At 31.3% G+C, this 26,887-nt stretch overlaps 2 protein-coding genes across 2 annotated transcripts; one reads left to right on the forward strand and one right to left on the reverse strand.

The window, feature by feature from the left end:
- Positions 1–862: 862 nt before the first annotated feature.
- LOC145035132 (uncharacterized) lies at positions 863–6,357 on the forward strand. Its single transcript, XM_078983725.1, has 11 exons — positions 863–883; positions 1,004–1,271; positions 1,374–1,467; positions 1,540–1,667; positions 1,779–1,863; positions 1,955–2,090; positions 2,246–2,331; positions 2,536–2,656; positions 2,788–2,970; positions 6,108–6,114; positions 6,311–6,357. The coding sequence occupies exons 1-11, from the start codon at positions 863–865 to the stop codon at positions 6,355–6,357; spliced, it is 1,176 nt and encodes a 391-aa protein (XP_078839851.1).
- Positions 6,358–12,034: 5,677 nt separating this feature from the next.
- LOC145034282 (zinc finger A20 and AN1 domain-containing stress-associated protein 7-like) lies at positions 12,035–13,856 on the reverse strand. Its single transcript, XM_078982657.1, has 2 exons — positions 13,497–13,856; positions 12,035–12,800 (listed from the first exon to the last, which is right to left on the reverse strand). The coding sequence occupies exon 2, from the start codon at positions 12,785–12,787 to the stop codon at positions 12,293–12,295; it is 495 nt and encodes a 164-aa protein (XP_078838783.1). The 5' UTR covers positions 12,788–12,800; positions 13,497–13,856; the 3' UTR covers positions 12,035–12,292.
- Between the last annotated feature and the right edge of the window lie 13,031 nt (positions 13,857–26,887).

The following is a 26,887-nucleotide window of genomic DNA, read 5'->3' on the forward strand; positions in this document are numbered from 1 at the left end:
TTTAGTTCTTGAACTCTAAACTTGCGAAATCAAAAATTCATATGTTGAACCCATATGCGAATATTAACCCAATTGACTTCAAATTGATTCACAGATGCAAACACTCGATTGTTTTACTTTCGCAAAATGAGCATCAACAACTCCACAATCGAGTTTTTAAATTCTTGCAAACAACAATTTCACAGTCCTTGACTTCGCGTTTTTCTTCACGAATCATCCCTCAATCATCAATCCAATTGCGAATCAAAACTCATATGTTCTTGCTTTATCGATTCATCGACTACACTCATACAAATGCGAACAATACTCAATTTCAAAATCGATTGAAACTTATAGCAAAGCTAAATCCAACTTCGCATTCAAAGCACACAAGTGTTATTGATTGCATTCATGAAATACTAACAAGATAATATATTATAATACAAATATACATATTTTAGGTGGTGAAATCGTAACAGCCTAACAATTTGGTATGCAACTTTATTAAATCAATAAAAAAAGTTATGCAAATTGGAAAAATAAATAAAAATATATCTTTTGTTGTTTTAATTAAGGAAATAAATATTTTATATGAATACTCACCTGGAAAAACGCATATTATAATTGTCTAATTTAATCGTAACAGCCTACCAATGTACTTTCTTCTTGACTGTTTGATTGTTTTTTTCTGTGTGCTGATTATAATTGTCTAATTTAATGTAAACTTTTTTTTTTTTTTTTTAACTTGCAAGGTACAATGGAACATATTACTCCTATAAAGGAAATTGACTCAATCAAGGACGATTTCACAATTAAAGTTCGGATCATACGTCTTTGGACTCAAAAGTCAAGATTTGATGCGAACGACACATACTCGATAGAAATGATTTTGATGGATGAGGAGGTATAAGATGGATGTATTCAATTATTATTTTTATAAAAAATTATTCATACTCATAAGCAATTATATTATTCATACTCATAAGCAATTATATTTAAATATTTATTATTTCATTTATTTTAGGGAAGGAAAATTCATGCATCATGTGTGAAGAAATGGTTTCCTAAATTCAAGCGCTATTTAAAAGAGGATAGTTCAATTTACGTCAAGAAACCTAACGTCGCACCAAATACTTCAAAATTTAAGTTTGCTCATCCGGAATCAAAACTAAATTTTTATCACGATACAATTGTAAAAGATTGTGAAAACTTTTCTGGATCTGCACATGGCTTTCATTTTGTTGACTTCAATACTATCGTTTCTAACAACATCCTGGAGTCAAACTCTTTTGGTTGGTTTATTTAATATTAACTTTTGCTATATAACATCCTAAATTCTTTCTTCGTATTACAATTTGATATTTTATATTAAATTATATTTCCTTGCTTTGTAGATATTATTGGACACATTTTTGAGTATGGGCATATGGATACCTCAGAACAAGATAAATCAAAACACAAGATGCTCTTGCATCTTCAAGATATAGAGTATTCACCATTATTACAAACAAGTAATATAGCTTCATTTATATTATTTACAATATTTGTTTATTATTTCAGGGATACTAAGCTTAAGATAACTTTGTGGGGTCATAATGCATACTACATGCATGATTTTCTTGCTAACAATAACAGCCTTGCTCCAGTTGTTGTTATTGTTCAATTTGCCAGGGTGAAGTTTATTAATGGTTTGTAACTATTTTTAACAAGCATAATCTAATATATATATATATATATATATATATATATATATATATATATATATATATATTATTGAATAATCAAATTTATTTTGGCAGGTCGTCCTTTTTCATCCACCTACTTTGATGTTAGTAGGGTTTTCATAAACAATGATATCGATGAAATTACAATCTACAAAAACAAGTATTTTCATTTAGAATTTCCTATGTATTATCAGATTTATTTATTTCATACTATAATAAATTTAAATCATTTCTTTGTTGTAAATGAACAGATTGGTCTCTGAAAATGGACAACAACTGTCATCAAGTGGAATTAAAATGATTGCATCAAAACAAGACACAGAACATGATGACTTTCTGAAAAATCATTTGTTTTCTAACATTGAAGACTTGTTTGAACCTTTGGAGGTACTTTACATTATTTTTAAAATTGTTAGTTTAATGCACTTATGTTTTTAAATTTTAAATGTTTTTTCATATTTAGAGTATATTGTTATAACTAAACTAAAATACACTTTCGCAAAATAACATTTATTAACAATGAGCATTATTTTAATATCCAGAAAAAGACAGTCATTATTGTTGGTACTGTTAAGGGAATACGTCAAAATATACGTTGGTATTACCTTGCTTGTAGCAACTGCAAAAAGTCAGCAAAAGAAAAAGAGTCTTCAACTGATAAGGTTGATGGTTCTCATGAAGTGGCCGAAATCGTTACTTATGAATGTGCTAATCTTAAATGCAAAAATATCAAAATTTCGGTTATTCCAAGGTATTAGATATTAATTTTATATAATAATAATATATGTTTATCATAATTGTCTAATATAATATAATTTTATACTTTATTTAGATTTAAAATCCCACTTCGGGTTCAAGACAACACAGGAACATTGACTTTAACTTTATTTGACCAAGAAGTAAAGAAGTTGTTCAAATACACAACTAAAGAGTTGTATGATAAAAACAAGAAGGTATTATTTTATATTTTAACTTGGCATCAGTTTGGATTTTTTTCAAAAGGTGTTTACAATTGTGTTGGCCTAAAACTTGGCATTATATATTTTACATACAAATTTTCTAATGATATTTATTTACATTTTAGCTTGGCAACAATTTGGAATTGTATCCAATGGAGTTGAAAGTTGTGTTGGACAGAAAGTTGGCAATTAAGATTGATATCACACGTTACAATGTCGATAATAAAAGTAATCTTTATGGGATATCAAGATTAACCGAGAATGCATACATAATTGATGAATTGGAAAAAAATAATCTTACTCCACAGGTTTTTTTCAACAATTATATTTTGTTTTTTAACACATTGACCCAACAATATCTGACTCAATGACCATTAATAAGAGTCAGGGACAGTTTCCATTGGCTGTATGTTTTGCAATGACCATTAATAAAAGTCAGGGACAGTCATTATCCAAGGTTGGTTTGTTTCTCAAACATCCCGTGTTTTCACATGGCCAATTGTATGTTGCTTTATCTAGAGTCCAAAGTAGGGACGGATTAAAATTGTTAATTTTAGATAAGGATGGTAGTCTCACAAATAAAACTTCCAATGTCGTTTATAAGGAAGTTTTTGGGAATTTATAAACAATGCTTTTCTACCATCTTTTATTTACTTTTCTACCATCTTTTATTTACTTTTCTTGTATCGTACTTCATCTATCATATTAATTAATTAATTTTTACAACTTTATTGTATTTGACTTATTCATATTAATGCTAATATCACTATTCTTCATTTTTTCTAAATTTTCATATCTTTTTTTTGTTACAAATTAAAAACTATAATTATATTTCAATTTATCACCCGTGGATTTCCACGGGTTTAAACCTAGTATAATTATATATAATTATATGAAATCGTTTCGGTGTAATGAAGCATCACCACATTTGGGTTTATAAAAGAATTTATTGAATAAAATAATCAGATACGTTAGAAAAAGTGATTTGTTGTAGGATTAAACCACCGCCATATATGGCGGCCAATTTTTTTTTCTCCACAAAAATAACGATTCAAATGGCAGATAGTTGGAACGATTTAGGCCATTATCCCACATGAAATTGTAAAATCGATTTATGAAGGGGAAAAACAACGAGACGAAAGAAAAGAAAAAGAGAGAAGACGGAATTAGAAACTCCATAGCTATCGAAATAATTAAAACCCTATATCGTAATCGGAATATTTCTCCTATTAGGGAAAAATTTGCAGGTTTATTGAATACTGGTATAGCAAAATTAGAACCAAAAATTTAGGAAACTCATACCTAAGAAACCAGAGCGTCTTCCAAACAAAAGTGTCGATCCAAAGCGTCGTTGTCCTTCAAACGTTGAGCGATATTTTGTTCTTCAAAACGTATTAATGTGTTGTAGATGAAACACGAAAGGAAGTGTTTATATAGGAGGCGAGACGTCGCAAGGAGAAACGACGTTAAGAAGAATTGAATCAATGTAATGGCAAGTTGCGTCGTTATGAGGGGTGGGTTACGTGTAGGTATTAGAATAGCGTGAATTTGTTTTAAGCGACACCCAAAAAATAGGGCTTATATATATATATATATATATATATATATATATATATATATATATATATATATATATATATATATATATATATATATATATATATATATATTTTGTGAGACCGTGAGACGCATTTTTTGATTTTTTTGATTTTTTTTTTAATTTTTTTTAGTTAATTCATGTTCCGAAAATAATATTTAAAAAAACAATTTTTTGATTTTTCCATTTATTTTGCATTTTAAAATTATTTTTAGAATATGTACAATATAATATTCTATTTAGAATATTTCACGTATTTTTCAAAAAAAATAGAATTTTATTTTTTATTTTTTTTAGTTAATTCAAGTTCCGAAAATAATATTTAAAAAAAGAATTTTTTGATTTTTCCATTTATTTTGCATTTTAAAATTATTTTTTAGAATATGTCAGTGTAATATTCTATTTAGAATATTTCACGTATTTTTTCAAAAAAAAAACGGAATTTTTTTTATTTATTTTTTATTTTTTTTTATATTTTTTTTAGTTAATTCAAGTTCCGAAAATAATATTTAAAAAAAGAATTTTTGGATTTTTCCATTTATTTTGCATTTTAAAATTATTTTTAGATTTGGTCTCACGGTCTCACAAAATTAAAATGGTCTCAAATGAACCTACATCTATATATATATATATATATATATATATATATATATATATATATATATATATATATATATATATAGAGAGAGAGAGAGAGAGAGAGAGAGAGAGAGAGAAAGAGAGAGAGAGAGAGAGAGAGAGCTAGGTTCAAATGTTTCTAGCAACTATTGTGTGCATGAATGCACCAATAGGAATTTAGAACATTAGCCCTAAATAGAACTCACCATCCTTTCTAATCCACCGATTTTGCTTCTTCTTCTACAATCGATCAATCAAGAATCAAACCCTAAATCACGAAAGTCCTCATAACCACCGTTTTCTCCACATACGCACGTACACCCTCATCTACCAAATTCGTGATTTCGTCTCCGTCAATACCATCAGACGTAGCCACTGACGACACCATCCTCCGTCCTTATAGCCACCGTCACTGACTTATTATTTCCTCATCGCCTAATTCTAATTCGAATTTCTAGATTGAACCTATATTTATGTTAACTTCTTCGTTTAACCCTAACAATTCCAAAGATACAGACGCCTCCATCATCAAGAGACTAACGTCTGTGGCCTGCTTCTTCCGCCATATCCCTATTGAATCACGTATGCCATCTAAAACCCTAGGCCACCGGCGACTCAATCAACAACACGCTAGAAATCAGCAAATCCAATGGAAGACATTGCCTTGTAAACTAGGAGGCTGTGTCGGCCGAAATCCTATATATCACGGTTTCATCAATTCCTTTTTGTATATGGCTTTTTGTAATTGATTTTAAAATTTAATCGGGTCTTTGTAATTGAATTTAATCGGCATCTGATTGAATTTTTGTTAGTGTGTATATTGCGATCGTCGATTCATTACATATAATGATTTGCTCTAACCCATTAAAAGGTAGTATATTTTAATGAATTATGATTGCTTTTGTAGTTTTGAAGGTTATTTATCAAACAATATATGCTATGTATTATATGGTGGTTTGCTAAGCTCCTGGAATCTATAACAAAAAATTGATTGTCATATATACAATTTATACTGTAACAATTTTCTTACTTGTAAGTGTATTACTAAATTTGTTAAATAATAAAATAATTCATACTTATAATTGGTTAAATTGTTTACTTGACATGACCTTCCTCTAAAATTATGATGTTTGGTTTTTTGGTTTCATAATGAAATTTTTGTTGCAAATTTATATTGTTAATGGATACATTTTCTGTATGAATTGAGTTATTTAAAACTAATTCTTTCAGAATGAGGGTAATATTCTTTTAGAATAAAGAGGGCTTTAGTTTGAAGAAGACTACTATTCTTTCAGAATGAAGAAGGTAAAAAATATTCAAAACCATTATGCAAGAATAGTTTATTCTATAAGAATTTTTATTGTTGTATTCTATTAGAATGCATTGAATTGTTTAATTTTTGAAACTTGATTATCTTTTCTTTGTGGATTCAGGTTTTAAAGAGGGTAACATTGATGTGGAGAAGGAAGAAAACATATAGAATAAGAGTGTATTATACCAGAATGTGTTATGCTACAATGTATAAAGTGTTGCTTAAAAATAATATTCTTTCATAATAGATTAGTGTTTTTGTTAGATTTTGATGTTTTTTTTTTTAATTTTTTTTTCAGAATGTTGTTATTATTCAATGAATCACAATCATACAATGTAATTGTTTGTTATATTATTTAGTTCAAGAATTGATTTGTGTATTCTTTCAGAATGTATTTACTAGTTTATGTTTGACATTCTATCATTCTGACATAATAAAATCGAAAAATATATTTACTAGTTTATAGTTGGCTATTTAGCATTCTGACAGAATAAAATCGGATTTTTAAATTTGAATTAATTTAAAATATTCAAAATTTTAAAACATAAAGGAATTAATCATCCCTAAAAATTCGAAAATTTCCTTTTTTAATATAGGTTAATTGACTAAAATGCCCTTATTCTGAAATTTATGTGATTATATGGTACATGCTATCCTATTCTACTATCATAGACCCTTAAATCATAACCTTTGATTATATTCCATCCGATGGTCCAGATCTGTGCATTCTGACATACAATAGTTAGTAAAAACAAAATAACCTAACCATATATATATATATATATATATATATATATATATATATATATATATATATATATATATATATATCCTCCCTACGCGGCAGGAAAACCCTAATCTCCGGCCAACCTCAATTTTATGGTGAGCACATACAAGGAAATTGATTCATTTCCGAAATTTGGTGTAAGAACTCCATCAAAGGTTCATGCATCAATTCCCATCTCTACTACAAATCTGGTGATTTGAGGCAACGTCTAAGGACTGGTTTCATGATGGTAGCCTTAAATCATTGGTAATGTAGCTTGGTTCTAGCTCGGGTGGTGTGGATATCCAAATTTAACCATTCAAATCAAACCCGTTCTAGATACAACAGGTGATAAAAGTTCTTCAAGTACATCAGTTGATGAACGATTTCATTCCAGGTACTATGTGGCCTAACTGCTCAATCAAATGCTTCAACCAAACTCATTCGTATGAGGACCAAATTAAACATATAAACTTGAGAAGGTTTCTACCAAACAGTTAACAAATAATTAACATGATATGCAGGTTCGATTTTTGTTGAAACTTGCAAGAAAAAAACTTGATCCGTTGGTGGGATGTCAAGTCCACCAAGCAACTTACACCATTTGTTTGTAAATAAAACATAATATAATGGTAAAAATGAGTATCGATCCTCATGGAAATGGTTGTATTCAATCATCAATGCAATCCAAAAGAATTCATGTAAAAAAACTAACTAACTACAATTAAACTAATAGGGGAGGGGAGGGGGTTATGATTGCTTGAAAACTAAAAGACTTAAATAACTAAAAAGCTTGTAATTATGCAAGATGGTGAGATGCTCAAATATTAGAGATAATTGGTCAACCAAGGCAATTCAACACAATGAACATTTGTGTGTTTATCATTATGATTCAATATGAAGCTTGTTATTCATCCCAAATTGGTTATAGCAATCATGAAGCATGATATGCAACGATTCATCATAGATAGTATGGAGGTTGAGGAAGCTCACAACACACCTTCTTAATCAAAATCAAGGATTCAAGAAAACTTGGTTGCCGTGGCTAAAATTTTCAGGCAAAAGAAAATTATGACCATGGCTAAGGGGATGTGTATATATATATATATATATATATATATATATATATATATATATATATATATATATATAGCTGGAACTCAGAGTAATACTTCTCCCATATTTGGCATTAAAAGCAATTCTACTAGGCGAGTTACTCAAATTACCAGGTAAAACTCAAGTTCATGTCCTTAAGATGCAAAAAATATCATAAATGACCATGTAAAACAAAACCGAAAAGTTTGTTGGACTATAGTGACAATAACTCTAACATAAATGGTTTTATAGTAGGAAATTGCATCTACAAATGACATGTGTTCCTTATTTTACTTCTTTTATACCGCAATTAGGATTCTTTTTCTTTCTTTCTTTCTTTTCTTTTTTGTGTTTTCCTTAATTACTGTAATTTCCGTTCGCTTTCCCTCAAGAATCAATGAGTAATTTAAATCCACAATTAAACATTACATAAAATAAACACAATCAAATTATTACACATCAAGCTTGTGTTATACATATACTCCTAGCTATCATAAGAGGGTATGACTACAACATTACTAACTATATCGGTAAATTATGTGTTTCGTAAAGTTGTTTATTATTCATATAAAATTGAGTTGTTGATTCGGACAATTTGGATTGAATAAGATAATTTATATGTTTAGATTTTTGGATTGTTTTATAAAAAAAAAATTATCACTTTGAATTTCATATCGATTTTGGTTACTAAATTAAGAACCTAATAACAATATCTTATTTTATATATATATATATATATATATATATATATATATATATATATATATATATATATATATATATATATATATATATACCCTTAAATCATTATTAAATTACTTGGTTTATTTATATTAAGGTCGTCCAATAAAAAACATTAATACATATTTTTTTAAACTTCGTATTAAGATATTAATTAATTAGTTAATTTCACAAGTCATTATTTTATATAGGAACAAAAGATAAAAAAAAAAATTAATTTCTCTTAAATTTATTTTAAACTATTTAATTCTAACTATGTAAAATTGAAATCAAATTAAATTCACAATCCATTAACACTAACTCATATTATGTGCCACTAACACTTAGGCTTTGGGGAGTGGTTACACTCACCCCACCGAAAAAGTACTGCCAAATTTCGTCACGTCAGCTTCAAAACCAACCCTCCATCAACCCACTAAAAATTGGAAATTGTTACCACTCTATTCTTTTTTTTTAACATTATATTAAATAATAAAACATAATTTATAACATAAATTAAATTTTTAAAACTTAAAAAAAATAAAACTTCATTACATTAATTAAAAACATAAAAATTTAAAACTTAAATTACTAAAATTAAACGTTACATTGTCTAAATAAAATAAAAATAAGAAAACATAAAAAAAAAACATAGAAAAATTCTAATCGTTGTCGTTGTCATCATCGGCATCACCTGTCTCGTCGTCACCATCGTCACCCTCCTCATCGTCACTGCCACCATCCTCCTCCTCGTCACCATTGTCATCCCCCTCGTCTTCAATGTCATTTTGCCCTTGAAATTGTCTTTCCCATATGTATTCGGTCAAATCATGTCGTAGATTGTGATGTGTTTCACGGTTTTGTATTACCAAAACCCTTGAGAAGTATATCGGGCTGCCAACTTGTATCACTGCAGGTAGATTATGTATATCGTTTGTGGTATAGAAACAAATAGTCCTACCCTCTTCTTCTATTATCATGTTATGTAAAATAACACAAGCAGTCAACACCGTCGTCAATTTTTCCCTGTCTCATGTTCGTGCTGGATGTTTGATTATCTGCCACTTTTGTTTGAGGCTCCAAATGGCCGTTCTAGATAATTCTTTGCAAATTCTTGTGCTAACTTGAACATTTTTCGTTTATCGTCGGTCGGAAATGTGTATGACTTGACAAATGTAGTGTATACTTGATACATCCCATCACTTAGATAATACTAATATTTATATTCATTTCCATTGACAACATATGACATTTCTGTTGCTTTACCCTGTAAAATATCATTAAAAATCGGTGAAGCTTGGAGCACATTCAGGTCATTGTTTGACCCTGCCATACCAAATAATGCATGTCAAAACCATAAGTCATTTGAAACAATCGCCTCCAAAATAACAGTCAGCACCCCATAATCACCTCGCGTAAATTGACCACGCCACGCGTTGGGACAATTTGCTCACTCCCAATGTGTACAATCAATGCTACCAAACATCCGTGGAAAACCTTGTTTAACTTGATGCGTGACATACAACTGCTCAACATCGCTTTTAGTCGGATGTTTCAAGTATATGCCACGGTAAAGCTCTATAACATACTCACAAAATAGATATGTACACTCTCGACCTGTCCTTTCAGACTTTTTCAGATACTCGTCTAATGCGTTTGCGACGATGTCGTATGCCAATTGTCTAAGAACGGTCGTACATTTTTGTATCATAGTAAACCCACGTTTACCTCTAGCATCCCATCGTAATTGGAAATTTTCATAATTACGTGGCAAATCTCTAGCTATATGTAAAAATAAATTTCTACTAATACGAAAACGTTCTTTGAATTTCGATAGATCATATAAACTATCTACGACAAAATAATCACGTTTCAAAAGTTCATATGATGCCTTTCGTGCTGCAGACAATTATCCATTTTTTAGTTTAATGTGTGTGTTTGTTTTGAAATAATATAAATGTGTTTTGAAGTGTAAATTGGAAAGAAAATAGTATGTAATTTATATGTGAAGTTGGGATTGTTTAAATTTTAAAAAATATATTTTATTTAATTGTTAAACGGTCTCCCCACCAAAGTCCAGCCATTGTAAAAAGAAGGATTGTGATTCATTGTCTCGTCCCGTCTTCGGAGCCACGTCACGCGTATCCCATTGGACTTGGGAGCGGTGTTCACGCGTGGGAAGGCGCGTCACCTCAACCCAAGACGCATGAAATACCCCCTGTACCGGTTTGCCTTAACTTTATATTAATTATGTGCCACTAAAACTAACTCATGTATCACTGCCTAGGTCATACATTAACAACATAAAATAAAGTTAAGAGTTATGCCTAATGGGTTCAAAGCTTAGTATTACTATCTAAGGTTATAAAAATCGTTCGATTGTAGCTCGACGGTCGACTGGTGTTTAAGAATTAATCGGTATTGTGAGGATTAATCGGGGACCATAGACTATTAATAAAATAGAAAAATTGATCAAAAATTAATATATTTTAAGAAAAATAAGTACTTCAAAATTAGAAAATAAAAAAATTTGTAATTTTAAAGTTTGAAAATAAGAAGATATAAACATTTTGGTATAATATTTGAAATTTTGAAAATTAAAAATTTTGAAACAAAAAATTTTAATTTTTTGAATTTTTTGATCTTATTATTATTATTTTTTTGAATTTTTTTGATCAATTAATCCCGTAAAGACCAATTAATCCTTCCAAACCCAATTAATCTCTAATTTACAGTAAACACACTAATCCTAATCGGTTGGGGAACGTCAAACAATTAATTCATGATTAATCCCGATTTCTGCAACTATGTTATTAACTCATAATCTGATAATAGTAATATCCTATAAAAAAATTAGCCTAAAATCATAACGTCATGTTAACTTACAGTGACACATATACATCAATAAAAATACATAAACGCCATAACATCAATTTTACGACGTTCTTTTGACTCGCGACGTCAATACATTTTCATTGCAAATCAATCGTACCAGCATGGTATGCATAAGCTACACTACATAAAAAACATGGCACCTCGTGCTATTACAAAAAAATAAAATAAATAAATAAATAGTGTCTACTCTATCAACACTCAAATCGTAATTTGTAATGTTACAATTATTAATTTATTTTAGTTTCATAAGATTGCAGAAACTATTGATATTTGATATTTTTATTATGGCTCTAATGTATAAAAAGAAAAACAACTTTTAATAACCGCCAAAAAGAAAACCCAATATAATAAACATGGCGCCTCCTGCTATTACTAAAAAAACGATTGATATTTGATATTTTTTATTATCGTATCAAATTATATAAAAAATTGAACTTCTAATTTCTAAAAACCACCAAGAAAACTAATCCAATAATACATTCAACTTTTATTAAGAAATCAAATCCAATAAACTTTTAAAACCCACCCCACTCCCTTCCTAACATACACCCTTGACCCCACCCCCCACCTTCAATTCAACTACCCTACCCAACCCAAATACGAACCGGAGTTATTTTATATCTTAAATCATATCCGGTTCACCTTATCAGCTTTAACAACCGGGTTAGCCTTAGCTATGGCGTCCCTTCCACTTCTCTTGAAATCAAATTCACAATCATGCTTCTCCGGATACCTATGGCTTCCACAGAAACTTTCCCCGCACTTACACTTGAATCCCATAACCCCAATCTTCTTCTTACAGGTCAAGCACCGGTTTGATACCTTCACCTCCTCCGCCGTTGAAGGTTGCGATGCCGTTTCAGGTACGGCCGCCGGAGATAAAGAAGAGGATGGAGACGCTGCGGATTGGGGAGGGAAGGAGACGACCTTGTTTACCAGCTTGTCCACGGCGGCTTTGGCGGAAGCGACTTGCTCGTCTTGGATTCGAAGATCACGGAAGCATTTGGAGCAGAGGTTCATCGTCGCCGCCGTGCCGAAGAAGCCGCAGCCGTTTGCGCAGAGTGCAGGCTCCGAAGGCTGGAAGCTTGTAGCGTCGTTCATCTTGTTCGCATCAGAACCCATTTCGATCGTTTTGCTGTAGAAATCACAATTTCAGAAATTTACGATCCAATTTTTGTTTAGAAAAAAAGAGAATCGATTTGGTTTTACACGAAAGACGCGCAGCCGGAATTCTGATATTTATAAGCGAAGGTAAACAGATTATTTTTTGACTTGATCAGAAATAGGAAACTAATCCGTGATTAAATATCCATACTACCCCTACTAGAAGCTGAACCACAAGGGTAATTTTGTCATTTCAAAGACGTTAAACCGTCTTTCTTGAGACAAAAAGACACATCTACCCTTTCTGTTTTGGCAAGAAACCCAGTACGTATAATATTCGAACAATAAAAGCCAAAGGTCTTGATTTTCAGAAAACTTTCGGGAAGGATCCAAAATGTTCTCGAATTAAACATTGAGAATCAATCAATAAAAAGAAAAGGATATTAAACATTCGTAAAGTACAAGAAGGAATAATTCTTGATTGAAATTACAAGTAACTATGAACAATCGTCAATCGAAGAAAATCAATCTGTTATTGAGAAGAGTAATTCTTGATTAAAACTAAAGACGATTACAAAATAATCAGATCGTTCGATAACTGCAACGAGATATCTATATCACATAATTGGATTAAAAAAAATACTTATTATATAAAAAGAATCGATGGATCGTTGATAGCAGCAAAAACAATCCATGGCAAAAGAAGATTTTCATGAATTAGTCGTACCTGTCTCTTTATGCCTGATGATGATGACCAGGGTGCGATGCTTTGTTACTCTTGCGTCTCGTGTGAATTTGGGTCTCTACAATTCTGAATCAATTGATCGATAAAAGGCGTTGAGATTCTAGAATCGTGTATAATTAAAGAAATGTGATGATGAAGATGAAGATGAAGATGAAGATGGTGAAAAGGAATTAGAGGAAGAAGAAAAAGGAAAAGGGTGAAATTGGGAATATAAAAAAGATGATAAGATTGTGAACCACCACCGGCAGCGACCCAAACACAAACAGCACCTGTGGTTGTGTTATGGTGTATCTGCAGCCTACCGTAATTAGCATGTGGTTTTCCTTCCGTTAGCTGTTTGCTCGGTCAAAGACTCAAACATCAAAATAATAACGTCTAGTGCTGAAAAAAACTATTTCTATAACAACTTGTGTAAAAGTGTATCAGAATACTTTACTTTTATGTGACTTTATATCGTTCGGTAAATAACATTATTTTTAGATTTTCGAAGAAATTATTGTTAAAATTCTCTAGAAAAATAATAATATTTTTTTTTAATATATAAAAAAAAAACTAAATAAAAATTTGTTTATAAAAAAACATAAATAGAAAAATCATAATATTTTATTTTAATTTATAAAAAAAAACTAAACAAAAACTTGTTTATAAAAAAACATAAATAACTGGTAAAATGACAATTTGACTTGTTTTTTTCCGGTTTATTAGTTTTATTAGTGATATAGTTTCATTAGAGTCCTATTATTTAATAATAATTTACGAATAGGTTTCAAACTAAAAATAAGTGATGATTTTGCTATTTTCTCCTTGTAACATACATCGTATGATTTCATGCATAATCATCAATTGAGCTGATGAGATGAATATGTTGGATTATATAATGTTATGTTTACCATAACTTGATATCATGCTATATTGTATATTTTTTAGAATATAAAATGCATTCAACGAAGACTACAATTAATATATACACTAGGCGAATGTTCTCGCGTTGTGCAGAAACATCTGTATAGTTGAAATCTTTACAAATATATGTTTTTTTTAAATATAATAATAAAGTTGTTAAATTTGATATAATAATTCGTATACTAAATTGATATAATATATTGATTATTTTGAATTATAAGATAATATTATACATCTATTATAATTGCATATTCTCAACCGTTTGAATGATTTCTACCTGCGAATTACTCATGAATAAAATTAAATATAATATATAGTTTAATGTTATTTATAATTGTTGTTATTGTTAATTAATTTTTTAAATTTACTTGTTTAACATTCTGATTTTTATCATTATAATTATTTAAAACATCAAACATTGTTTTTGGATTTTTAAGGTAACAATATAGTCATTAATATAGAGTTATTTTTAACTATTGTTATTGTAAGTTATTTTAAACTACTTATTTAAAAACTTTTAACGATTATAAAAATATCTTTTGGAAATATTTTAGTTAAATTGAGATGATAATTTAGTTTTTGCATTTAGCACTATAATTATCACTTTTAACTATTCAAAAAATATTCATTGAGTTTTTTAAGTGAAACTGAAATTTATATTTAAATTGACACTGTGATTTTATATTTAAATTAACAATTTAAGCTAACATTGTCTTGTGATTATGGTTACGACAAAATTCACATTGATAGAAACACATACACCATAAAATCTAAGTGTCATAAGGTTTCTCTCCGATTCATGAAATCGATAGTGAGTAAACGCTTTCACTAAGTAGATTTTAAGGAAATAGAATTGTGATATTTGTCTTCTCAAATTCAATTATGATTACGACATCCTTTTTTATAATTCGAATTGTGAGAAATGGCAAAGGTCTAAACATTTGAGACTTATTGTTGTAAGTTCTTAAATTGTTTAGACACACATGAGTTTTCTAAGGAAATGTGTATGAGTTTGAGAAGCCTAGATAAAGTCTTATCGAAGCATCTCATATATCAGAAATCTGAACACTGGTAAGAAAGTCAATAAGTATTGATTTCTAGAAGTCCAGCTGATTTCTGAATACATGTCAAAGCTAGTGGGAGCATAAGTGTTATGCAAGTAAAGATAATAATTATTATGCTAGTGGGAACATAATCATTATGGGAAGTGTTGCAAGTTGGCAATGTTAATTATAGAAAACAAAAGTTTCAAGTCGCAAAGTCGCACTGTTTGAAAAGTTGTTTTGCTATAATTAAGGGAGAGCAATTTATACTTCATTTCAAATATCAAAGGTTAGATTATGAGATTTTAATCAAATTTAGTCAAATATATATGAATTTTATGTTGGAATGGTTAAACATAAGGAAATTCTATATAAGGAAAGGTTAATTACGTTCTCAAAATTTGGTTGTGATTACGACATCCATCTTCATAATCAAAATTATGAGAACATGGCAAATAGAAATATTATAGCAAAAGACTTATTAAGTATCATGCCTTTATGTTAAACATTATGAATCGTATCCCATCTGCTTTGGGTATAAGATCGATTGCATATGCTATAATATTCTCGTGTTCTAAAATTTTCAAATGCCTAGGGCATTAAGAGGGAAAAAAGGAATAGAACCGGATTTGACTAAAGTGGTTAAAAAACTGTTAATGACAATATAAGGTTTGCTAAAGATTGGTCGCTTAAGGACGTTTGATAGTATAAAAATGGATGAATCATATTGACATATTCTGAAGAGAGACAACTTTTGTTCATAAGTGATAGTCAAAATGGGAATATGGAATGCTTCCATACTGGGAGTTGAAGAATAGATGAGAAAGTTAGAAACTTTTATGCAAGAAGTATGTTCAAAGGAATGTACTTTGAAATTGATACTTCATTTTCATGGAATTGTCTTGTAACAATATCCAAAGGAATATTTTGTAATATCATCGGTCAAGTCTCTGTGACTTTTGGCACCTAGACATTACAAAAGAATCATTGCATGATAGTTTAGAATCTAACACTTTCTAGTAGTGACAAGAATTTTGTAACGCCCGTAGATCCGGGCTAGTCAATTGGAGACGTTAAGCGTCAAAAATGACTTTTTGATGGAATATTATTTTAAAGTAATAATCTTAATTAAGTTATAGTATATGTTACAAGGTTTCCGTGCATATAAAGAACGCCGAAATCCGAGTTATAACGAAGAAGTTATGACCTGTCGAAGTTTCGCGACATAACCGGCACGACACAGCCGACGTAAATAGTGAATTTACGTTAGAGCGATATTTGTCCTTAGCGATCTAAGTGAAAGTCGTAGACTACGTTAAACCGAGAGCGTGCATAAAAAGAACATCTAAATCTGACTTCGTATGAGGAAGTTATGATTTTTCGAAGTTTCAACATTAGCAGTATGCAGCCCGAAACTCGAGATTGAGGTCGAGTGATATTTAGCCAAAACTTTCTCAATGAGAATTGAAGATCTCATCAATATTAGTCTAACGATAAAAAGACAGACGAAAACGGAGTTCGGATGAAGGAGTTATGAATTTCGAACGGAGTTTTCCTGTCCCGACCTACTAAAAGTAATATATTTATAATATATTAAAAATAAAGTCAATATTAGCCAATGGAGTCTAAACAAGAGTTGTAGATCATAATCTCACCTTCGCGGCGATATAAAGAACGTCAAAAACAGAGTTCGTATGCGAAAGTTATGAATTTCTGAAGTTCGGGGCACGAAACCCGGTACCGTGTCAGAGTTCACGACGTGAACAATGTGTTCACGACGTGAATTTTGAGATTTGACCTTCCGGAGATGTCAGAAACAAGTGGATGAGACGCATGCAGTGACGATCAATCCCCACGACGTGAGCCTTAAAACTCACGACGTGAACCCTAAAATCTCACCCTATAAATAGAAATTAAGGGTCAGCCGATTTTGGTTGCTCCTCCCTTGCTCTCTCACTCCCGATACCTTCTCTAAGCCCTATTTTATCCCCCGAAGCCCCGGTATCATCCCGAGACCCGAAGCAAGTCCCGAATCCCGAAGATCCCGAGAAGAAAAAGAGTTTCCGAGTCGAAGCTCTGTCCGCGAGAAACCCGGTGTGTGAAGTGATCCCGGTTTCACCGAAGAAGTACTACTCTTAGAGCCGTAGTGCTGTCTGATCATCTTCTGATCAAGTGAGTGTATACTACCTTTCTTAAACACGATAATAATACAAGTATGGTTTGAGTGTATTAAGTTTATTGTTGTTTATATGTGTGAGTGTATAGTCCCTTTCATAAACACGATTTTAATACAAGTATTGTTTGAATGTATTAAGTATATGTTTGGTGTGAGTGTGTGGTTACTTTCTTCTAACGCATAATTATTAAGTATTTAATATAAAATACGTGTTATGTGTATATTTTTTTGTTATATGCGTGAATATATATTCACTTTCTTCTATCTCATAGATCTGATTTATTCTTTTTGAAATACGTGTTATGTGAGTGTGCCTCATCTGTTATGTGGAATAGGTATTGAATGAGAATGCTATACAGGTTTTAAACTATGTATAAAAATATATATTTATATCTACAAATATGTTGGGTAGAACATGGGTAGATGAGATAGTTGGTGTGTGATAAAAGGATGAGTTGGATAATAATGTCAAGAGGCTAGTTTTAGATCCGGGAGTATGGATTAGACCAAGAGGTAAATTTTAGATCCGGGAGTATGGATCAGGTAAAGAGATAAAACTTGTTATTAGTCCGGGAGTATGGATTAAGACTAAGTTAATTGTCCCTAGTCCGGGAGTATGGATTAGGTACAGTTATTGATCCGGGAGTATGGATCAGATCAGGATTAAGGTATAGTTAATTGTCCCTAGTCCGGGAGTATGGATTGGGCACAGTTATTGATCTGGGAGTATGGATCAGATCAGGATTAGGGTATAGTTAATTGTCCTTATTCCGGGAGTATGGATTGGGTACAATTATTGATCCGGGAGTATGAATCAGATTAGGAGGTTAGTTTTAGATCCGTGAGTATGGATCAGGTAGTTTTAGATCCGTGAGTATGGATCAGGTGAAAATGGTTAGTTTTAGATCCGTGAGTAGGGATCAGGTAAAGAGGAAAATTTTAGATACGAGAGTTTAGATCGTGTCGTTGTGAGGATCGATGGGGGTGGGATAAGAGTTGCCTTTATATGGTGAAATTGTACAAGTTTGAATGTTCTATATTTATAAATATATGATATAACATTGTGGGATGAAAACCCTATATGCTCACCAGTCTCCCAAGCCTGATCCACTCAGTTTTCTTTGTATCACAGGTATTAATATGAAGACATATTTCACAGAGAGATTTAAAGGAGATATAAATCATTAGTGTAATTGAATGTAAGTTCTGTTTATGCTTATATGTCTGTATTGGAACATGACATCCCGAGGTTTTATTATTAAATGAAAATACATTCTCTTTGAGAAATGCTTTGATAAGTTATTATCATATCTTGTTTTGGGAACAAATTCCGCAACCGTTTTCTTTAAAAGAGTACTCTGATTTTAAAAACAAGCATAAAAAAATCGGTCTTTTCTGGCCGTGAAAATGGGGATGTTACAAATTTGGAATTCTTACACTTGCAATAACGATTTGAAAATTTGAAATGAGCATCATTGAAATGTTTTTCAATTAATCTATTTCACAAATTAAGGACCATAGACAAACATAGTGTGCATGCTTGGTGCATGGCATAACTATTGTTTAGAAAAACATACTGTGCATGCTTGGAGCATGGCATAACTATTGTTTTAATTCAAGTATTAAGTTGATTAATTGAAACATTATAAAATGAATAATATGTAATCAATATGGTGATTAAATAAAAGGTGTTTTATATATATTCATAAGTTCTGATACCATATTGGATTCGGTTATTATTGTGTTTCAATTTGCATGTTTTGACTTCCTAAATAACTAGGTTATTCAAACCATCCACAGTCGATCATACTTTGGAAGTAGGTATTAAGGCAAGATTGTCATGAATGGGCCTGTAGTTTGTCTAGGACAAAGTGGCTGCAGTGTTCATGAGTACTCCTGGAATAAGATTCGAGTATTGGATTCAACGCACGCTCATTTGAATCACTTCATGAATTTTATCACGAGTGATCATGAGATGATAATATCTTATATTCTTCAAACGGAGACATGTGAGTTGTAGTTGCGAGTTGGTTGCACATTGATGTATGTAAACGCACCAGTAACTTGGTTGTTATAAAACATATTGTTGTGTGTAATTTGATGAGTAAGTAAAAGCGAGCATTTGGGTCGAAATTTATCCGTTCCTTTTACCCCCCATGTGGATAAAAGCGATATATGTGGGCCCCTCGATGATTTAATGATGACACCATGCCTGTACTGAATTGATTTGTTCAATTAGTCGGTCGTCATAATCTGGAAATCAGGAAAAAAGATGAACAGAGAGAATGATTATAATCCATGTTTCAGTTCACATGATATCTTGAATGGAGGAATATATGATCCCTTATCTAATGGACATCTCGTTGACTAGGTCAGAGTTCGACAACGGCTTTTAAGAGCTACGATTGTTAGTCGGGTTGTAGTCATGCTTGCAATAATAGTTATTAGACTTATCCAAGTGGGAGACTATTGGATTAGGTGTCTAAGCCCATAACTATTATTGGTATGTACTTGACCCGAGAGTAGTATGGTCCATTTGGGATGCATGGCACCGGAACAATCTGGAGGATGGATAATTGAGAAGAGGTTATTTATTGTTTATTAATATATTATAAGTTCTAATATATTAATATGAAATCATATTATTTAATTAGTATTGAGCAAGAATTAATTTGGAATTAATTTTGTGATCAAAATAGACTAATTAAATATAAGGGGTTGATTTGGTAAATCATTCATTCTTATAAAGTGGGCTTATAATCCATAGTTCTTCATATTGGGCTAAACCCATGTGGTAACCCATGGATACTCCGTGGAGGTTTTAACCCATGGAGCATGAGGAATATGGAAAGTCATTAGGGTTTACATGGTGTAACCCTAGTTTGCCACACTATATAAGAACCAATCTAGCTCATGAAATTGGCACTAGTGGAAACACAAGAGGGCTAGCCAATTTTATGAGTGCAAGTGACCTCCTCTCAAGTTCCTCCATTGTTGGTGGTGCTGTATGATTTCATTTGAGGTGCAACACTTGAGGAAATAAGTTCTTAAAGGTCCAAGGCTTCCAACTACAACAAAATGTATGTCATCTAACTTGTTTTAGTACCCCAAGTATCAAAGTTTTGTATGCTAGCTAGGGTAATACATTGGAAAGTTCAAGTTTGCGTGTATAATAGAGAAAACATAGATCCAAAGTATTTAGGGTTGCATGCACACCTTAGGAGTGATAGAATGCTCAAAACCCTTCAAATTTTGCTTTATTTCTTCACTTTTTCAAGATCTTTATACTTTTGCAAGCTCATTTTCACTCAACAACTTTTAACAACTTTTTTTTTCTTTTTTCACAGCTTTTTTTTTTCCTTTTTTTTTCATAACTAAAACCTAAAAGAAAAGCATGTGCTTAAACTTGGGAGCTTAACCTCATCATTTATTGGCTAAATGTATTAGTTTAAAGTACAATGACTATATAAATTTTCTTGGATACATTTCAGTACACGATGTAAAACATATTAAGTCCCTCAAACTACACAAGTTTTCATTTTTGTCTCATTATTTCACTAGATTCGGGAAGCCACAAATATATTATAACACTAAAAACCAACAAAACCTTAGAATTTGCTTTATATTATCCAATATGACACTGGCAAACTTAGTCTTAACACAATAATATCAAAATAATTTTTTTTAAGAAGTTACTAGATTTTTGAATTTAGACCATTTTCTCAAGTCTCTATTTCCAAAATTTTGAATCTACCATATAAATTATTTTTAAAATCTAGCATGCTTGTTTTCCTTTTTCAAACCCTACCCCACACTTATTTCATACAATGATCTCATTGTATACATAAGAAAAATAAAGAACATAAAAGCAAAGAAGGAGAAAAAGGAATAAACTCCCTTAGGATAGTAGTGACGAGATTGAATCCATATGTAGTGTGTAGTTGTTAACATCTCATGTAATTACTGAAAATCAGGACTTCTGAACTGCTACATGAATGACCAGATAATGTACCAAGAGAATGTGATGAACCAATAAACGAAAAGTGGTAATTAACTTTGCCACACCGTGGCAAGGTGATGGCCACATCAGGGTTTCATAAATGCTTTGGAACCGAATTACGACTGAAAGCCTTACCATGATATGGCAAGAAAGTGACCACACCGTGGTATTTGTAAATTTGTGTAAACTGTCTTAAATTATCGCAGAAACGATAACCAAAAGGTAGTGCGGTGATGACTTGTAATGCTCACAGATTCGGGCTAGTCAATTTAGAGACGATAAATGTCAAAAATGACTTTTTAATAGAGGATTATTAAGAATAAATAATCTCAACTAAGTTCTAGTATATGTCACAAGGTTTCCTTACATATAAAGAACACTGAAATTCGAGTTATAACGAAGAAATTATGACCTATCGAAGTTTCGCGACAAAACCGACACGACACCGTGAATCATAAAAAGTGAGTTTATGAAAAAAAAATATACTTTTTATCTTTTTTGAACTAAAATAAATTTGTAGAGTACGTCTCCACCAACACGTAGATATAAAGAACGTTGAAAACGGCGCTTGTATGCAAGAGTTATGACCTTCCGAAAATGCAACTGTCTAAGGGCATGACATGTGGCAGAAATCCTAGCCGCCTTAAGTCACGAAGTGAACATGAAGTTCACAACGTGAAACGTGTTAGGGACACTAATCGGGGCTTGAAAACACGCGTTAAGGCTACGAGATGACTTAGGTAAGTTCACGACATGAACCTATCATGTTCACGACGTGAATGGCCCCAAAACACCCTATAAATAGCAAGTTCAACCCTTTCTTTCCTTACACCATTTATTTTCTCTCTTTCTTGTTTCCAAAGGTTTTTTCCCCTTCCCGAGCCTGACAACGATGAACCGATGACCGTTTCTAGTTAGTTTCTATCCAATCACGCTACTAATGTGAGTGCATATTACTTTCATCTTACACATAGATATAAAGTATTTTATATAAAATTATGTGCTATGTGTGCATATTATCTGAATACTTGTTGTCTAGTCTGGATGATTGATTTTATATACGTTTTAAATGATTTAAAGTGTATATGTATTTTATATCTACAAATATGTTGGGGTAAAATATGGGTAGATAAAATAGTTGTTGTGTGATGACAAATGAGTTGGAAGGTGAGATGAAAGGCGATATAGATCATGAGATGAAGGTGAGAGGTGAAAAGTGAAAAAATCCTTTACCCAAATGTTGGCCCCGTCATCTAGCAGAGTAAGGATGACAACCACAGACTATTCTAGACAGTCCAGCGGAACACTAGCTGGCTCGCAATCTATAGGTGTTGTGAACGACGTGTTCACCCGGTGTACTCTAAAAACCCATTGACATGTATTTCAGGTGGATTGCCGAAAATAATATTGTTGATAAATGAGCTATGGACTTAGCACCCATTGGATAAACTCTGGCAACGATGTGACTTCGTGCCTATTCCTTAAGTTGTATAAACCTTGGCGACAATGTGACTTCGTGCCTATTCCTTAAGTTGTATAAAACCTGGCGACGATGTGATTTCGTGCCTATTCCTTAAGTTGTATAAACTTTGGTGACGATATGATTTCGTGCCTAATCCTTAGGAATGAACGAACGAAGGGTGGTCGACGGGGATGTTACAACCAGCCATTAGGAGTGACGACGGTGTAGGTGGGTGTGTACGTGTACATGTATGTGTGTGTTTTTTATTCAATCATCTACAGTACTTTTAGCTCGTTCAAGCTCTTTCTGTGCTAAATGCTAAATGGAGTTTTGTCTCCTTCAACAACAACCTAAATTAGATTTTAGTCTATTGATTATTGATTTGGGTTCTCTTGGATATGAGTATCAGAAATGAGGTCTGCGAGTTTAAGGTAGGAAGAGAGAGAGAGAGAGAGAGAGAGAGAGAGAGAGAGAGAAAGAGACTATTATTTTTTTAATTGTTAAAATAAATAAGCAAATATTAAACTTTAAAATAAATGAAAGAAAAATGAAAAATAAATACCACAAATGTATTATAGTCATTTCAATTTTTGGAGGAACTATTTTCACATACAAATCACTCCAAAAGGACCATGAATCCAAAAAACTCGAGGTTTGGACTAAAACGCCAAAAATTTGCATACCACAGGGACCATTTTTGCAATTTTTTCTATTATTTATTATAAATAAAAATAATAAATTTAAATTAATAATCCAATAAAAAGACGTAACATAATAAAAAATTAAAAAAATAATTAAATGAAATTAATAGTTCAATAAAGTAACACTTAATAATAGATAAATATTATATGTTAAAAATAATATCTATTAACATACAATAATCCAATAAAAACGAATTAATGCAATAAAGAAGAAATTCAAAAAAAAAAAATAATTAAAAAAACTTAATAATAAAAAAGTAGTAATTATTAATATATATATATATATAATATTAAAAATAATATTTATTAATATATAATAATCCAATAAAAAATAATACAATAAGAAAAAAATAAAAAATAAAAAAGTAATTAAAAGAATTAATATACAATAATTCAGAAAAATGAAAAAGAAAAATTGTACAATTGGTTCTTGTAGTTTGGTAAAAAGATAAAACCACAGAAACGTCCCCGGTGGTAAATCTGTCAATTACCAAAAGTTAACAGCCATGCCGTTAAACTTAACGAGGTAGGAACCAAAACCACCACAAAACCACCAAATAGGGACATTTTTTTTCTAAAAAAACGATTTTTTGGACCTTGCTCAAACAAACCACAAGGACCATTTTTGCAATTTTGTCTTCTTAAAAATATAAGTTGGTTTTAGTCTCTCATTATTAAAGAATACCATTTGTTATATGTTGGTTTATGTCATTCATGCCTAAAGAATACGAAAATCTAAGTTCATCATGGGCAAACATTTTCTTTCAAAGAATCGAAATCAATGCACGTATTTTCTTTCAAAGAATCACGGATCAATGCAAAACTGGATCAATTGTTTAAGAAGCACATTAAAAATCATGATCTTACATCAAAAATTAAACTTTTAATTATATATCAAAGTTTAATATTATGTTTAATTATCCAGACCACACATATTGGTAGGATAAAAAAAAATCTTAGATTTAATTCCCCTAAAGCTTCAAAGTACCAATAGTATGAATAGAGAAAAAAAAACACATTACCTCATAGTTTTGTATAATCTCTATGATAATTAGCACTCCTACTATAATCAAAAGATCATGAGTATTTATACCTGATTGTAATGTCCTTCATTTCCCAAAAGATCATTTAATTCATAAAAAAAAAAACAAGAATAAGATGATGTAGATGAACAAATCTTTTTTGTTCAATCAAACGCATGTTTTCCTACAACAAAACCGATATTCATATTTCTTAATTTATTCAAATAATCCAAACTTTATACAACATAAACAAATAATTGTCACTTTACAAAGGAAACTCAAGAACATAGTACTTTGCGTCGTGATCTTAATTGAGGTCTACTTTTTTGAATAACCAATGAAAATTAGATGAAAACTAACAAAGATTTTGTGTTCAGAAGATGAAGATAATAAAGAGAAGTCGGGGAAAGAGGACACACCAGTCGATTACCTACTCTGACGAGGTTGATCTGAGTTATTGCTTATTTTCCGGCAGGTTATGACAACTCAAATAGAGAGTTACAAGATGATGAAGAGATTGAGGAAAAATAAAACTGCCAATTAAATCTTTAAAAAAACCTAATGAACGTGGTTTGAGTTTACTTCCATAGATGTAGTATTTTAATTAAATAAATAATAAAAATTATAAAACATTTATAACACATAACTAATTTGCCTTGAATGGTGATTGGTCTACATTTAGCCATATATTGACACAATATTTATAATTTTTATATGAACCTAACTCTCTCTCTCTCTCTCTATCCCTCTCTTTCTCTCTCTCTCTCTTTATATATATATATATATATATATATATATATATATATATATATATATATATATATAAAGAGAGAGAGAGAGAGAGAGAGAGAGGGATATATATATATATATATATACACACACACACACACACACACACACACACACTAATTATGGTTAATTTGAAACAAGATATTTAGGCAGAGTAACGATTAGGTACATTGCATATCCTTATAACTGACTGACATTACTTCTAGGTACTATGTTATCCTAAGGAATTGGCCATCATAACATCTAGATAATATCTCTTCCTATACTATCGGACAACATAACTCTTAGGCATAATATCATAACTTACAACTAGGTATAGTATCTATGACTACATTATCGTAAGGTTTCATGCTTTATATAATGATTGATATTTACAGATATAAATATATTGTGTTAAAGCAGTTTGATATGCATGTAATCCCCCCTGTAAAACCCTTGTCGCGTGAGACTGTTGGCATAGGGTTGAATTGGGCTCGGGACACCGGGGACCGCTCCAAGATGCAACATCTTCAAGGATTGAGGGAGTGATCCAGAGAGAAAAGTGTGCAAAGTAGGATCTACACTGCCTTTTATTTATAGGCATGAAATTTGGGTACTCCCAACACAAGGATCTTACACGTCATGTGTGATCATTGTGGCTCCATCTAGACAACGCCATGTGTCACTTTCCCAATTGGTCGTGTCCTCACAATCTACTTGAATCCAGTGCAAGGTAACACGATGGGAAGAAACGCGCACCTCGCACGCACGAAATGATTTTGTAAAAATTATAACTCTTTCTTGCGAGCTCCGATCTAATCCATCTTTATATATCTATGTGAAGATCTCAAGGAGTACTACAACTCTCCTTTAGGTTGTTTTAGCTAGTTTTGACTTTCATTTTTGTGCCTAACGGGGATAAAAATAAATGATTTTACAAAAAGCATATCTCTCTCATACAGATCCTATTTTTGGCAATCTTTGTCCTAAATTTTTTTTTATCTCAATGAGTACAATGAATCTCCTCTTTGTAATTTTAGTCAAAACTCAACCGATCTCTAAGTAGTGTTTCGAAGTAATTAACTTTAATTATGCAGTTAACCACTTGGGTTGTGGTGACTTGGTAAGGCATGTGGAAGATATGGTGGATAACCTATTGACCCATGTTCAAAACCTGACACCACTCAGCCCTTGTGTCCATGGAGGTTCGCCTGCAGTGACTCCAGGGCATGAGGAAAAAAAGCATTATGTTTGCAGCGGGAGATTAGTCGGTGCGCGAAAGCTGGCCCGGAAACCCT

This window comes from Lactuca saligna, chromosome 3 (assembly GCF_052625555.1).
Source record: "Lactuca saligna cultivar CGN05327 chromosome 3, ASM5262555v1, whole genome shotgun sequence".
Taxonomy (NCBI): Eukaryota; Viridiplantae; Streptophyta; class Magnoliopsida; order Asterales; family Asteraceae; genus Lactuca; species Lactuca saligna.